This window comes from Branchiostoma lanceolatum, chromosome 1 (assembly GCF_035083965.1).
Source record: "Branchiostoma lanceolatum isolate klBraLanc5 chromosome 1, klBraLanc5.hap2, whole genome shotgun sequence".
In the NCBI taxonomy this organism is placed as follows: domain Eukaryota; kingdom Metazoa; phylum Chordata; class Leptocardii; order Amphioxiformes; family Branchiostomatidae; genus Branchiostoma; species Branchiostoma lanceolatum.
Genome location: NC_089722.1, coordinates 40875300 through 40890261, shown reverse-complemented (window position 1 = coordinate 40890261; position 14962 = coordinate 40875300). Strand labels below are relative to the sequence as shown.

General features: G+C 42.4%; 4 protein-coding genes across 4 annotated transcripts in view; 3 read left to right on the top strand and 1 right to left on the bottom strand.

Moving 5' to 3' along the window:
* The window catches only part of LOC136423239 (dapdiamide synthesis protein DdaC-like), a 26032-nt gene extending 13681 nt beyond the window's left edge, over nucleotides 1–12351 (top strand). The window contains exon 8 of the mRNA XM_066411347.1: nucleotides 10870–12351. The gene's annotated coding sequence lies outside the window, so the exon portion shown is untranslated. The remainder of the gene's footprint in view (nucleotides 1–10869) is intronic.
* LOC136423247 (dapdiamide synthesis protein DdaC-like) lies at nucleotides 1670–6094 on the top strand. Its single transcript, XM_066411359.1, has 6 exons — nucleotides 1670–2129; nucleotides 2725–2884; nucleotides 3412–3600; nucleotides 3887–4013; nucleotides 4873–5048; nucleotides 5198–6094. Exons 1-6 carry the CDS (start codon nucleotides 1753–1755, stop codon nucleotides 5324–5326), a joined length of 1158 nt encoding a protein of 385 aa, XP_066267456.1. The 5' UTR covers nucleotides 1670–1752; the 3' UTR covers nucleotides 5327–6094.
* Nucleotides 6843–12351, top strand: LOC136423229 (dapdiamide synthesis protein DdaC-like). The gene is made up of 6 exons (XM_066411335.1): nucleotides 6843–7303; nucleotides 8052–8211; nucleotides 8591–8779; nucleotides 9345–9471; nucleotides 9854–10032; nucleotides 10724–12351. Exons 1-6 carry the CDS (start codon nucleotides 6927–6929, stop codon nucleotides 10850–10852), a joined length of 1161 nt encoding a protein of 386 aa, XP_066267432.1. The 5' UTR covers nucleotides 6843–6926; the 3' UTR covers nucleotides 10853–12351.
* On the bottom strand, nucleotides 11900–14962 carry LOC136423258 (macrophage migration inhibitory factor homolog). Its single transcript, XM_066411371.1, has 4 exons — nucleotides 14847–14962; nucleotides 14023–14148; nucleotides 13082–13257; nucleotides 11900–12656 (listed from the first exon to the last, which is right to left on the bottom strand). Exons 2-4 carry the CDS (start codon nucleotides 14128–14130, stop codon nucleotides 12575–12577), a joined length of 366 nt encoding a protein of 121 aa, XP_066267468.1. The 5' UTR covers nucleotides 14131–14148; nucleotides 14847–14962; the 3' UTR covers nucleotides 11900–12574.

Sequence of the window (14962 nt, the reverse complement as noted above, 5' to 3'; positions counted from 1 at the left end):
CATTATTTTCAATATCGGACCTAGATTTCCTAAAAGCCGCCAATTTTTGTGAGGACCATTTTTTAAAGTCTTAAGCATGAGTTTCAATTCACAAAGGTCAAAGTCCATTTTTGACCCAAAGCTAGTGGAAAATACAGTTACTAAGGCTATAAATTGACGAACAAGTATCAAGAAATACATTGCAAATGCAATTTTCAAGCTCAACACAAGGTTCCTCAAGAGCCGCCAAGTTGAAGTTGTCCAATGGTTGTTCACGATATAACATGTTACACCTGGCTGTAATTTATCTGAAGGGTACTCGGGGGGTTATCAGAATATTGATGCTATATAATACAACTGCTGCCTAGTCCAGGTTCAAGGTCCAGTTGCCAATACAATTACGTTCTTGGAATTAGAAAAATATTATCAGTCGAACCAGAAAACACTATTCTGGTCTTGTCTATGGCTTTAAGCTCGCTAACGCATGAGCGAAAATGAAGCTACAGACGCCAAAGTTCAAGTTTTACGTGTCAAAACACTAAACACTGCTTATAAACCGTTAAATAAAGATATATGATCAAAGAAATGAGGATGACTTTACAAGCGATTTTAGATTGTAGCTAGAGGATCAGGAGATGCGTATATAAGGTATGGGTTGTTTACATTTATGGTAAAATCTTAACAGGTCTAGATTATGTCAAGTGAAAATACTATTATACTGAATTTGAATTTGTCGATATATTGTACTTGCAAGTATTGAAATTATTATTGATTACGTACGCTTTTAGTGCGCACATTAGGCTCGCCCCTGAGTCGTCGCAAAAAAGGCAAATAGTTGACGGACATGTAGCCACTCTCTCAATGGTCGAACCGATGATTGCCATGATATCATTAGTTGAACTGATGATTGTGATGGACAGTCAGGAACGGTTTATCTATGGGAGGTGGCTGAATTCCAAGGGTCTGGAGTGACTTTCATTCGACAGGTGACCTCAGTAAGACGATTTCGCCCTACTTTATGTTGTATGTTGTAGAAATTGTATATTGTTGTACCATGAATATGTAATGACATATGTCGATAGAGTTATTAGGACTCAAATGACTGTGTATCTCTGTTATATTGTATCTGACCCTTACCTCTTCCCTCATGACCTCAATGAAAAGCGGCCTGCGTGCCGATTTGAGCTTATCATGAATAAACAAAGGTTCAAACAAACAAACGATTGTCCCCGGCTCGGCCACTGCACTGTAAGGGTTTGCCACGCACATCGTGGAAGGATTGCTATGTCTATTCGACATGTGTGGTGGGGTCTTTGACATACTGGCGTGGCTCTTCTACATTCAAAGTCCTACCCGAGGGACGTTCTTAGTAAAAGCGGAATGTAGTATGTATAAAAAAGTGAATCTCAATAATTTATATCTAGAACCTCTCAGTGACTGCAACCGTAACTATATGCATAGAGCCACCCAATGCCACTGTTGAAAATGTTGCTCGCTGTTTAGAGTACTACATCCGTGGCTGTTACACTTTCTTTGTAGACATTATCAGAAATAAATCAAGCATGGGTCCCAATGGGGATATACGGGATAGAAAACAAGCTCTGTATGCATATTCAGCGGCATGACCCAAAACAGGTCACCGCTCTCACGTAACTGGTCGGACAACTAACCGCTGACCCCTGACCTCTGGTACGTCTAAAGATAATCAGCCTGCTGTCATAGTGCTGCTGTATCCAGAACACTGAAAAAAGTAACATTTTTACAACAACCAAAATGATCAAATATTCGATTCACCACCTGAAACGCGTCTATCCCGCATGCTTCGGGCGTTCATTCGCATCTAAAGCTCGCGTCGGCACGGCCACAGCGACACTGGTGGAAGCCACGGCGGACTGGAGCGGCCTGCCGCCGGTCAGACTCCGGGGGAGACGGTACCTGGTCGGCTCGGACAGCCTCGGAGTACCGGAGTTCCTACAGCCGCCGAGGGAGGGGTTCCCGCCCGTGTACGTCCCGGCGGGTGGCCGTGAGTTTTCGCCCGAGAACTGGGCGGTCGCGGCCCGAGGGGTGTCGCGAAAGTTTGTGGACGAGGCCGGCGTCGGTGCCGTGCTGTTTCGGGATATGCCGCTGCGTACTGCCTCAGACTTTTCAAGGTAAACATGTTCAAGATACACTTCGGTAACGATGTTGTACATATTGCTTGATTTGCAGGTTTGTCAATCATCTAACTCAGGGATATTACCTCTTTCTTAGATTCAAAGGTGATCATTTAGGCCTCTGAGACGTAAACAAAGCACATCTGGGCATTGTTATGCAAAACAGGACAATGGTCGAACGAGAACTGTTTACAAGCCATTTAAGGGCCCTCACCTATGAGTTGACACTGCACATGCGTACTCGAATCTACGAAAGAGCTTATTTCCGTGTGGTACTCAGTGTTCGCCATGTTGGTGGTCAGAGAAAGAGAAAGAGAGAGAGAGAGAGAGAGAGAGAGAGAGAGAGAGAGAGAGAGAGAGAGAGAGAGAGAGAGAGAGAGAGAGAGAGAGAGAGAGAGAGAGAGAGAGAGAGAGAGAGAGAGAGAGAGAGCGCGCGTAAGAGAGAGAGAGGGGGAGTGTGAGAGAGAGAGAGAGAGAGAGAGAGAGAGAGAGAGAGAGAGAGAGAGAGAGAGGGAGAGAGAGAGAGAGAGAGAGAGAATAATTGATTGAACAGCACAAAGGACCGTAAAACATTTTACTCTTTTCTTTTAAGGTTTGCCAACAACCTGTCCCTGAAGCCCATGGGCTATGAAGGGGGAGTCACTAGCAGAGGCAACGTCGAGAACAATGTGGACACCGCGAGTAACGAACATCCCGGCATAAACTTAGAACCGCACAACGAGATGGCCTACACCAACTACTACCCGGAAAAGGTATTTCATTCAAGAAACTTGATCTTGATCGGGTACTGAGTGACACTCCTCTGTTGGAGTAAAGCGGCCTGGGAGGAGTTGTTCATCTATCAGGTGCCGGAGTACAGCCTCATTAAACTACCCAAGTTATATTTGAATATACACATTTTTACACATCAACTAGGCCATCAAGATTGCACATTAAGAATTGTAAAATAGACACACGATATTGCATCCTAATCACAATTGATAACAATAATCAAAATAAGCATATATATTAAAATATATATTAAAATACAATGTTCGCATAACATGTGTGTGTGTACGTCTGTCTGTGTGTGTGTGTGTGTGTGTGTGTGTGTGTGTGTGTGTGTGTGCGTGACTGTGTGTATATGTGTGTGTGTGTGTGTGTGTGTGTGTGTGTGTGTGTGTGTGTGTGGTTGTGTGTCTGAGTGCTTTTGTGTTGGTATGTGCCTATGTGCTCGGGGGGTATGTATGTTCGAGAGAGAGAGACAGTACTAATGTGATTGAGTGCGTTTCTTCCACAGATCATCTTCTACTGCCAGCAGCCTGCGGGGCCGGGGCAGGGCGGGGAGACCGTCATGGTGGACGTGCGCGAGACCTTACGGAAACTGGACTCGGCTGTCGTCGGCAAGTTCCGGAAACTCGGAATCCGGTACTGCAGATACATGCCGGAAAGGGGAGACTTCTTTCACGGGTATAACTCATGGAAAGACGTGAGTTTGATCCCATAAAATGCACTCATTTAACTGACTGATAAGTTTTCAATACCAGCTCAGAAAAGTCGTGCCTTTAAGTCATATGGATGTGTTCAAAAAATCGCATTTTCCAAGAACCATTATAGTAGAATGGAACTCGCTATCTTCAAGAACTTTAGAAGCATCCGCACTAAATAGCTTAAGAAAACGGTTGCCGGCTATGTAGAAACAGATACCTACTGTAGCAAAGTAGGTTAATATATAGCTGAAGCCTACATTCTTTTATTACCGCCTCCGACCACAGACCTTCCGCACGGACAGTAGAGATGACGTGGAGAGGTACCTGACGTCACGAGGCATGACGTGGCAATGGGGGGAGGACGGGTCGGTCTCCTGGTGGTACAATCTACCCGCCATGACTTTATATATAGGTAAGCAATGTCATTGTAAACTCAGTGATATCCTTTACAATGTAACCTCTATTGCCATTAACCCACCATGCTAGTCATGAATACGTCACTTTGAAAAACAGCGTGTTTTAGAGATCTCTATTGCAGCACCCGCCCGGTATGCACAGTTAAGATATACAGGAGTGCATCATACTGGGGGACGGTGGGTCGGAGATCTGTTTGGACGTATCTTTTCGAAATGGTGGAATTATGTACCCTGGTGGAATGCTCGAGACAAGTATGACTTCACTGATCATGACCCATTAGGAGGAGCAGGGGTTACGAAGGCTGCTCGGGAAATTCCCTACCCCATTTAGACCGGAATGTTTTTATTCACTCACATCGGGGCATGGCCCTACTCTTTTTCGAAAGATGTGGTAGGTTCTTTTACGTGCTCAAGGTGTGACACTCCTCAAACACGGGACCTCCATTGGACGTCGACCATTTAATTATGGAACTTTCTTCCTGACAAGGCTGTTTCTCTCTCGAATCAAACCCACAAGAATTCAAAACCAAAGCTCGCCACCATCTCCTAGCAGAGTCACATCCGGCCACCAACTTAGTTAGTGTCAAGAAGCAGTTTCTTGGCCTGGCATTGAGTAATCTTGTTAAAAGACAATTGTAATATTAAGAATCAGCTCTTTCTGATTCTTTTTATCGTCCCGCTCACAATTAAGTGACACTCAAAATATAAGATGGGTAAAGAACATTGTTTCAACAAATAAAAGCTGAAGTCAAACTGAATGTATTTTTAGAATTCTCGGGTGTCAGAAGTATGGAATCATTCTGATCAGCATTCTCGGCAACATTGTCGATGTCCTAACGTTTGTGTTTGCTGTAGGAGAGTGGTTATGGTTTAATCAGTACCACTTGAACGCGGACTTCTTCCCGACGCATCCCGAATACGACAGCACAAGACCTGTTCCACCACACAGGTGTCCATTCAACAGCCAATATGGCGACGGCTCGGAAATCGAACCGGAAGTACTACAGCACATACGGGATGTGACGTGGCAGGTGGGGTCAGATGGGTTCTACAGGAGAGTGACCTTAACTCTATCCTTTCATCGAATTCAAACTGTATTACACAAAATTTTGATGACCCAGTAAGTTATAATATTGTCTAGGCATATGTCATTAAAGATCCGTACTATGCTTTTTTGCAGTCCGCAGTCGGGTTCCAGATGAGGAGTCGTGACGTCCTGGTGCTGAACAACATGTACATCCAACATGGCCGCCTGGGCTTCACGGGAGAAAGGAAACTGCTCGTGTATCTGGCCGAGTCAAACGCCTGAACTGGACGTGATACAAGATCTAGATTAAGAGTCTCATTTGCCGTCTGATTAGAATTGGTTCAAGGTTGAAATGTGGATCATTGACATTGTAAAGTTCGAAAATAAAATAAAAACCTATTCCAATTTCACGATCCTCTTGTGACTCTGAAAAGTCTTAGATTAAAGAGATTAAGATCAAGATCAAGAGTTTCGAATTTCTTGCGACTCTTGATGGTCCAAGAGTTAAATGCGGATCATTGTAAAGTTCTCAAATCAAAACAACTCTATTCCATGTTTTTCACGGTCCTCTTGTGACTCTAAAGGGTCCAAGAGATTAAGATTAAGATCAAGAGTCTTGAATCTCTTGTGCCTCTAGATGGTCCAATAGTTAAATGTGGATTACTGAGTTGGGATTACTTTTAAGTTCGAAAATCAAAGCAACTCTTTTCCAATGTCTTGCAACAGTAACATTTTCATTATGTAAAAGAGAGGAGTATGGTTTCCTCTGCACGATCCACTTGTTATTCTGAAGAATGTTTTTTTTCATTGGTCAGAAATTACCCGCAATGGCAGCCTTTCTAGCGCTGAATTGATGCAGGGTACCCATGCGCAAGTTGTCAGCTGCAAATTGCCAAACGTTATACTCGGCGATTGAAGAGTGGATTGAATTGAATTGAATTGGGCTTCATGCAGCATGTGCAACTCTATCATTGATGTATGCTTTACTACAACTTTTACATCCCAAGATAGACTGTTTGTATAAGTCGCACTAATTCAGTTCAGCTTTAACCTTTATATGCTATGTTTTGAGTTTTGATCAATTACATTCACAAAAACCGTTTTTTATCTTAATTTGCTCTATATAGCTAGTATTTTTTAACGAATAGGGTGAAACTCCACTCAGTAGATAAAACCATAAGAATGCCAAAAGTTGACGCACATGTAGCTACTCTCTCAATGGTCGAACCGATGATACATGGTATCATTGGTCGAGCTGACGGTTGTGAACAGTCAGGAACGGTCTATAGGAGGGGCTTAATCCCAAAGGACTGGAGCGGCTGTCATTCGACAGGTGACCTCAATGACGCGGCCATAAGAATTTAAGGATCTGAACCACACACACCATGGAAGGACCGCTACACTATTCGATACCTTGTGGTGGGGTCTTAAACATATTGGTGTGTCTCTTCTCAAACACGGGACCTAAACGTCATATCCGAGGGGCGCTCCTAGTGGAAGCGGGATGAAGTACATCTCTTAGCCTAGGGGGGCTGTCAATCATTTATAACCAGAACCTCTCAGTGGCTGTAACCGTAACCATAAAGCCACCCAAAGCCGCCGCCGTTGACAATATTGGTTGCTGTTTAGAGTGGCTGTTACACGTCCTGAGTAGACGCTATCAGAAAAAGATGAAGAGTGGGTCCCAATGGGGAGATACGGGGATAGAAAACAAGATCAGCACGTATGCAGATTCGGCGCATGGCCGGAATAGCCGTTCAGTTGTCGGACAACTAAGGGGCCTGACCCCTGACCTATAGTATGCCTGACCTTAGGACAATCGGCCTGCTGTCGTGGTGCTGCTGCAAAACGCTGAAAAATTAACCGTTCTGCAACAACCGAAATGATCAAATCTTCGATTCACCACCTGAAACGCTTCTATCCTGCATGTTTCGGGCGTTCTTTCGCATCTAAAGCCCGCGTCAACACGGCGACACCGACTCTGCAGGAAGCCACGGCGGACTGGAGCGGCCTGCCGCCGGTCAGACTCCGGGGGAGACGGTACCTGGTCGGCTCGGACAGCCTCAGCGTACCGGAGTTCCTACAGCCGCCGAGGGAGGGGTACCCACCCGTGTACGTGCCTGCGGGGCGCGGGGATTTCTCGCCCGAGGACTGGGCGGTCGCGGCCCGAGGGGTGGCACGAGAATTTGTGGACGAGGCTGGCGTCGGTGCCGTGCTGTTTCGGGATTTGCCGCTGCGTACTGCCTCAGAGTTTTCAAGGTAACACCAACTAACGCCAAAAATAATAACTCAAGCAACTGGATAAAGTTTTGAAACAGTCAGACGTTTCAGACAGTATCCACTGTCTTTCGTCAGTGACTAACGATTGGACTGATAACACCAGGTTTTATACCAAAACTCTGAATAGGTATGTTAATGAGGTTAAGACAGTTTAGGATGTCTTGAAGTAGTCTTTAAAAGAAGATTAATTCAAGACAAAGTTTTGTGCCAATAGTTCAATTAGCTACTGTTGATTTTAGTACAGTGACTAAATGTTGTTCGTCCGGGGGTGGGGGGTGGTGGGCAAAAAAAAACGTTTGGGTGAAAGACGTTGTAGGTATTAATAGTAACGTTGCAAATGTGTAGTAATTGCATTGTGACCTAGTTCACTACAGATCTGGCCTTTGTACTTAACTGTTTGTTTACTTACTCCCAGTAAAGTTTTTGTACACACCTTTCAAGCAAGTTACACAAAATGACAGTGGTGGTCATGACAGGAAATAGTTGGTAAAATTAGTCTTTTTTCAAGGTTGGCTGGCAGCTTGGAGACATTTCAGGTCATGAAATCATATCAAAAGGAGGTATTTTTGAGTAGGGCTGTCTAGGTGTCTATCTTCCATGTGCTAGTCGCGTTCATCGTACGGTGACTGGCAAGTGATCGACGCAGGTAACGTTATAATATTCATAACTAATGTACGGCAGTTGAACAGGACGCACGAACAAGTCTCAATAGTTCACTTTCTTTTAGGTTTGTGAACAACCTGTCCCTCAAACCGATGTCGTACGAAGGGGGGGCCGCCAAGAGAGACAACGTCGAGGACAATGTGGACACCGCGAGTTCCGAACATCACGCCATGTCCTTGGAACCACACAACGAGATGTCCTACACTAACTACTACCCGGAAAAGGTATCTGAAATATTCAGAGCAACCTGTGCCGTATATACAAAGCTCTGATAGAAAGATAGGCGTATGTGTGTATATGCGTGTATATATGTGTGTGTGTGTGTGTGTGTGTGTGTGTGTGTGTGTGCGTGCGTGTGCGTATTAGTGTGAGCGTTCGTGTGTGTGTGTGTGCATGCACGTGTGTGTGTGTTTGTGTGTGTGTGTGTGTGTTTGTGTGTACAAATGTATGCGTGCATGACAGAGAAAGAGTTAGAGTGAGAGACAGAGAGAAAGAAAGAGAGAGGAAGGCCCGCCCGCCGAATGGAGAAAGAGATAGGATTGACTCGGAGTGCTTTAATCAATAACTTATAGTTAATATTCTTTCGCTGTTTGTTCCGTGCAGATCATCTTCTACTGCCAGCAGCCTGCCGGGCCGGGGCAGGGCGGAGAGACCGTCATGGTGGACGTGCGCAAGGTCTTACGGAAACTGGACTCGGCTGTCGTCGGCAAGTTCCGGAAACTCGGAATCCGGTACTACAGATACATGCCGGAAAGGGGAGACTTCTTTCACGGGTATAACTCATGGAAAGAGGTGAGTTTTGTCAACAAAAACATGATTGATAATTGTTTGATCACACATTGATGATATCACATCGTAATATGATAATAGAATGAATTTCTGTTTAAGTTCAAGGGCCAAGGCTACCTAATAATATAGTATCTTTCTGGATCTTCTGGCTGTTGCAAATACCCTTCGACCACTTCCACGCTACTGGAAAAGACCCCAGCCCTTCTATATCCCTGAAGCTTTTTCCTGACACAGTGAACTCGTACATACTATAAATCTTGGTATGTTTGCAGTGATTATATTTTCGCGGTTTTCGCTGTCAGCGCTCCACCGCGAATTCACGACACCGCGACTATTGTATTAATACTGATGTACAGAATTATTTCAATCGCGAACTTTAACAAACGCGTAAACGTCCTTTCCCAATGTATAATTATGGAAATAAAGTCCCGGAATTAACAGGAGAAAAGAGCAAAGACCTGTACTTTGTCCTGCGAATAAAAAAAATGCACATTTCCATCAGTGACTTCTGCATTCTCACCAAACACACATAGAAATATTCTTCTCTTTACACCTCCTTTCACCGCAGACCTTCCGTACGGACAGTAGAGATGACGTGGAGAGGTACCTGACGTCACGAGGCATGACGTGGCAATGGGGGGACGACGGGTCGGTCTCCTGGTGGTACAATCTACCCGCAATGACGCGTTACAAAGGTACTAATATTGCTGCTGCAATAACATTGTAAACTGAATGATATTCTATGGTGTATATGTTGCGCATTCTCCATTTCAATTCTTTCTGTGCATCTGATTTTTTTTTGGTTGAGTACACCGGTACCAGTCTAGCCTCCGATGCAGACTCCTCCCGGCTGTTTTCTTTTTCAAGTTATTGTTTTTATATTATTACTATTGCTGGCCGGCCAACAACAAGAAAAAAATGTAATAGTAAAATTGGAGCTTAGAAAATGAAAACAGCCGAAAGGAGTCTGCAACGGAGGCTAACACCAGAGCACCTTTCAAAAAAATAATAATTTCGAGCCCTGTACAATGACGGTTCTACCACGATAACTCAGGTAAACGTTTGTGTTTGCTGTAGGAGAGTGGTTGTGGTTTAACCAGGCCAACTTAAACAACGCGGACTTCATCACGGCTCATCCGGACTATGACCCCACTAAGCCTTTCCCACCACACAGGTGTCCATTCAACAGCCAATATGGCGACGGCTCGGAAATCGAACCGGAAGTACTACAGCACATACGGGATGTGACGTGGCAGGTGGGGTCAGATGGGTTCTACAGGAGTTCTACCTGTTCTCTACCTTTTCATCATACATGTATTAGAATAGATTATTCCAAATTAAAATGGAGTTGCACGAAGTTGTACATTGCTTTGGCAATACTTTTAAAGTTGCTCTTTTGACTTGTTATATAACATAAATTTACAGATTGCTGCCGATTAAAAATTGCAAAGCTAGTGAAAGGATCCGGATAAGCAAGGACGTTTAAAATCTTATTATTAACTTCCTTGGGATAAGGCATAACTCTAAAAGTGTAGTTCACTGTTATGTGTTTTCATTTGCATTTTTCCGAAGTGATTGGGGACCATAGTATAGCGACTTTGGTATTGACAGGGAAAAATACTAAAACGTAATTTTCATGAGTTGGTATGAAAAGACTGAACTAGACAGTCTGGATTCACAAAACAAACGTTGTAAGCAATACAAAATAAATGAAGCAACTGCATTAATTATCTGAAAAGTCAGACTATTCAGATCCACTGTTATCAGTGAGTGAGTGAGTGAGAAAGTTATTTCTCAGTCACTCATCGGATGAAAGATAATGAATGGTCGCCTGAGTCTTTAGAGAACTTATCAAGTTTTTTTAATTCATTTTGTTTTACGTTATGTTCCACTTGGATGTCTTACCTTTATCGCTTAAACGTCTTAAGATCTGTGTGTTCATTTCAGTCCGCAGTCGGGTTCCAGATGAGGAGTCGTGACGTCCTGATGTTGAACAACATGTACATCCAACATGGCCGCCTGGGCTTCACGGGAGAAAGGAGACTGCTCGTGTATCTGGCCGAGTCTAACGCCTGAACTGGACGTGATTTAAGGTCTTGATTAAGAGTCGCGATCATCCTGTGACTCTACATGGTCCAAGGTTGAAATGTGGATCATTTCAAAGTCGGAACATCAAAATATTCATATTCCGATTTCTTAGAACTTTTATACGCAAAAGAAAGTAGCAGTGGAGTAAGTAAAGAGTCAATTGAGTAACTTCAATAATCATATAACTATTTGCTGTAACTAACCATATTTTCCTAATTTTCAATGTCCAAAGTTACAAGACATGTTCGCACATCAACGAGCGTGTATAGACTCGATACTAACAGTCATGGTGTTGCCATCCACCCGCGGGATAGCTATGCGCAGGAGTATTGGTGTTGATGATATCTAGCAATGCGGTAAAATATCGTCAGACATGAGCAATGAAAGCATATACATACTATATATATCCTTGCTTCGTAAAGCGATAACTCAGTTAAGAATTAGCAGTCATAAGTTGAAAATAGAGACGGGCAGATATTATAGTGTAGCCCCTGACCAAAGGTTTTGCCCATCTTGTCCAATGAAAATTGAAGATGAATTTCACTTTGTCATGGAATGCTCTAGATATGATGTCAAACATCATAAGCTGTTCACACTTCTCAAAACAAGTACAAGTTTTAAGAGTCTCGATGCTACAGACCGTTTTGAGTACATATCTAAATGGATACAACAATCCCCAAATGCGAACATAGGTAAATATCTAAACGATGGCTTACACATTAGAAAAAACTGAAACTATTGATTAAATCAATGATTATAACACAATATCGAAAACGTATGCTAGCCCTTATTGTATTGTATTAGTAATTATGATGTTAAGTCTTATTCTATACTTCCACTTTGTGTTATGTTAACGAATTCTTGCCATACCCTATACCATGTACAATTGTCATGCGATTAAGTTCTTCTGTATATGGTAGAATGGCCTTATGGATCTGTATAGGTATGTACCAGTAGATGTCATATATACTTTGCACCTTTCGCAATTGTTGTGCAGTAAAGTTATTATGTGATTAATAGATCAGAAAAACAATATTTTCTCCTGTGACTTTGTTTAATTTCAATACTTGCAAGTACAAACTATCGACAAAATTCAAATCAAATATTGTATTTTCACCTGATATGATCCAGTCCGAAAAGGATTTTTGATATAAATGTAAACTATCCATACCTTATATACGCATCTCCTGATCATCTAGTACAATCTAAAAACGTTTGTAAAGTCATTTATCTTCATTTCGTTGTTCATACATTTTCATTCAACGATTAACAAGCAGTGTTTAACTTTTTTATTCCTTTTATGACACGTGTCGCGTCTGTAGCTTCATTTTTGCGCATGTGTGAGCAAGATTAACCGCCCACGAACCAAACAAAAACACAACACACTGCTTTGTAAGCACGTGAGCAAAGTACAAGCAGTTAAGTAGAAGTTGTCATACGTTGTATTTTATACAGCCGTTGGTGTGCAATAAATGCATTACATATTACATTTGTTTATCACATTACGAACAAACTGCCATCCCTAAAGCATAATCAACTCTGAACTGTTGATCAAAGGCGTGACAATGAATAGGCCTGTGCCGTAGTTGATAATAACAAGTGCCATTCTACAGTATGGCAGCTCATGGGAATGAACGGCGAATCGTATGTAGAGATGAGCTAGCGAAACAAATAAGTGCGATATCAGACAGATTTGTTGTCATGGTAACGCTATTTCTTCACCAGAATGGAGTTCAGGGTTCCCTTGATCCCGACATCCTCCGACGCCAGACGGTGGAAAATCACCACGATCCTGGGAACACAGAAATAAGAGAGAACGTCAGGTTTTAAAGATTCAATGGAAGTAACGAGGGGTCAAGATTGATAATGCCAAAAGTTTGTGCTTGTGTCTAGTGTAATATATAGTTATTACGTCATACGGTAGATTTTAAATTCGTCATATACCTTTTGTCTGGCATGAAGTCATCGTTTGATTGTAGGTTTCATAAATATGGTATCGATATTACAATTTGTTACTACGGTTGTGAAGTACTAGCAAGTGGTAGTTTAATAATTCACGAGTATGCAGTTTTATTAACTTTCTAAAGAGTTAGAATTTCTATAAAGTTAAACTTGTTACATTTGCCTTTGATACTTCTATCACCCAAACAGTGTTGCAGACAAACTTTGGCAGATTTTAATCCTTTGCTACTCGCAGGTGACGTATCAAATACTCACCTGTCGTACTTAACAGGCAGTTTCTCGGACAGGTAGTCGAAGAAGGCCTTGGAGTACTTCTCCTTGTCCGCCTCGTCGTCGAAGGACTTGATTGCTGCGATTTCGAACTGGATGTACGGATCAAAGGAGCCCGCCCGCAGCATTTTCTGCCCGGCGTCAACGTGAACTGTCACCCTCTTTGTGAAGATCAAACAAAACATATATTTGCAAGCATGTCGACAACTCCCTTCACACCAATGTTCAGGTCCAAAACATTGAAATTGATAATAATCTTTATTACATATTCGTTCCCCAGAGGGATAAATGCACAGGAAGCCACAGGGGACCATACATGGGGTAATTGAGAGAATAGAATATTAATAATAAGAATAACGTTGACATTAACGTCTAATACAGTACTAAGCACTATACTAAATATCTATATTTATTCATTAAACTTCACAGAATAAAATCTGAGAGGTATCCTACTGTATATCTAGGCTCTAGTGACTTCTTCTCTCTTTTTAAAGCACACGGCGACATAATTACAAACTTCCTCCATTTCATTACCATCTGTGCATGACATCAAGTATCTAAAAGTATCTAAAAGTATCCTGCTTTGATATTGTCTAACATCTTTTGTCCAGCTGAAATGATAAACAGGCTCACGGCAAACGCAAGGTAATATACTATTGAAATTAACACTTTCCGACACGGGCTGAATATAATGGTTTCCAGGATCCAATAAATTATTTCTTAAATCATGAGAGTAAAGCCTACCTACCCAAAGTTAAAATCATTCCTTTTTCATTTGTTGTTGATAATCCAGTAAACCAACAAAAACACTACACACACTGACAGAAAATAACATCTAGATCTTCTGCGCATCAAGTTAAGTGCAGAACAAGGAGCAGAAGAAATCTTTGACTAAAGAACAAAAAAAAGAAGTCTGCGCTGTTTACCCATTCCTCCTTGTTCAGAAGCTCGGCGATCATCTTAGACGTCTCCTTCATGAACTCATCGCTGATCTTGTCCGGCGACAGGTTGGTTTTGATGTGAGCCAGCGGCATGACTTTTCCTTTGTTATGCTGCATTACAATACAAATGTCAAGAAAATGATACTAATTTTTTTCTTGAAATCTTTTTCCTCTTAATTTCATAAATAAAACATTCACCATGGAGATACACAAAATATATTATAAGTACAATTGCATACAATCAGGCAATATAAACATAACTTGTCAGCCTCAAAGATGGTCACAGGCGTTTCTTTTTTTTCTTTTGAAGGACAATTTTTTTGAAGGACACCATTCGGTGCCCCGTTGCTCACTTCAGTCACGTATTCTGCAGATTCGATCAGCCACGAAGCGAGAAATATTTGAATTGGACCCGCCGTTTTTTAATGTGATCAATGCTGCACACAAATATTCCGCATGGAGCGTGCAGTTCAAAGGTCAGGCTTAAAACCAGGTACCCTCGCGTTTTGTGTGAACTAAAAAGGACCCTAAAGGTCGCCGTGGCTTAAATATCGACTGAATTAAGAACCACTTCGAAAATGGGAGATTTCAATATTTTTTTTGCTGAAGCACTAGAACCTCGAGATGATTTCACAGTACTCGAAGTAGAACCCGAGGAAGCACGGTCCTAGATAGCAGGCCGAAACGATTTGATATGTCCATTATGATCATGGACTTGTACTGGTCAATATGATCGCTATGGGAACATATCACTGTCAGCAATACGGAAAGAAATACCAAAATTCCTCTCAATGAATTAGCTGACTCACCTTTCTGCCGCAGGATACAGGTGTGAAGACTGGGCTATCAGGCTGGACTGACTCGTTTCACCTTTGACCCACCTTCCTGACGTCATCCTAGACAAATACGCAGAGCAGACTGTACC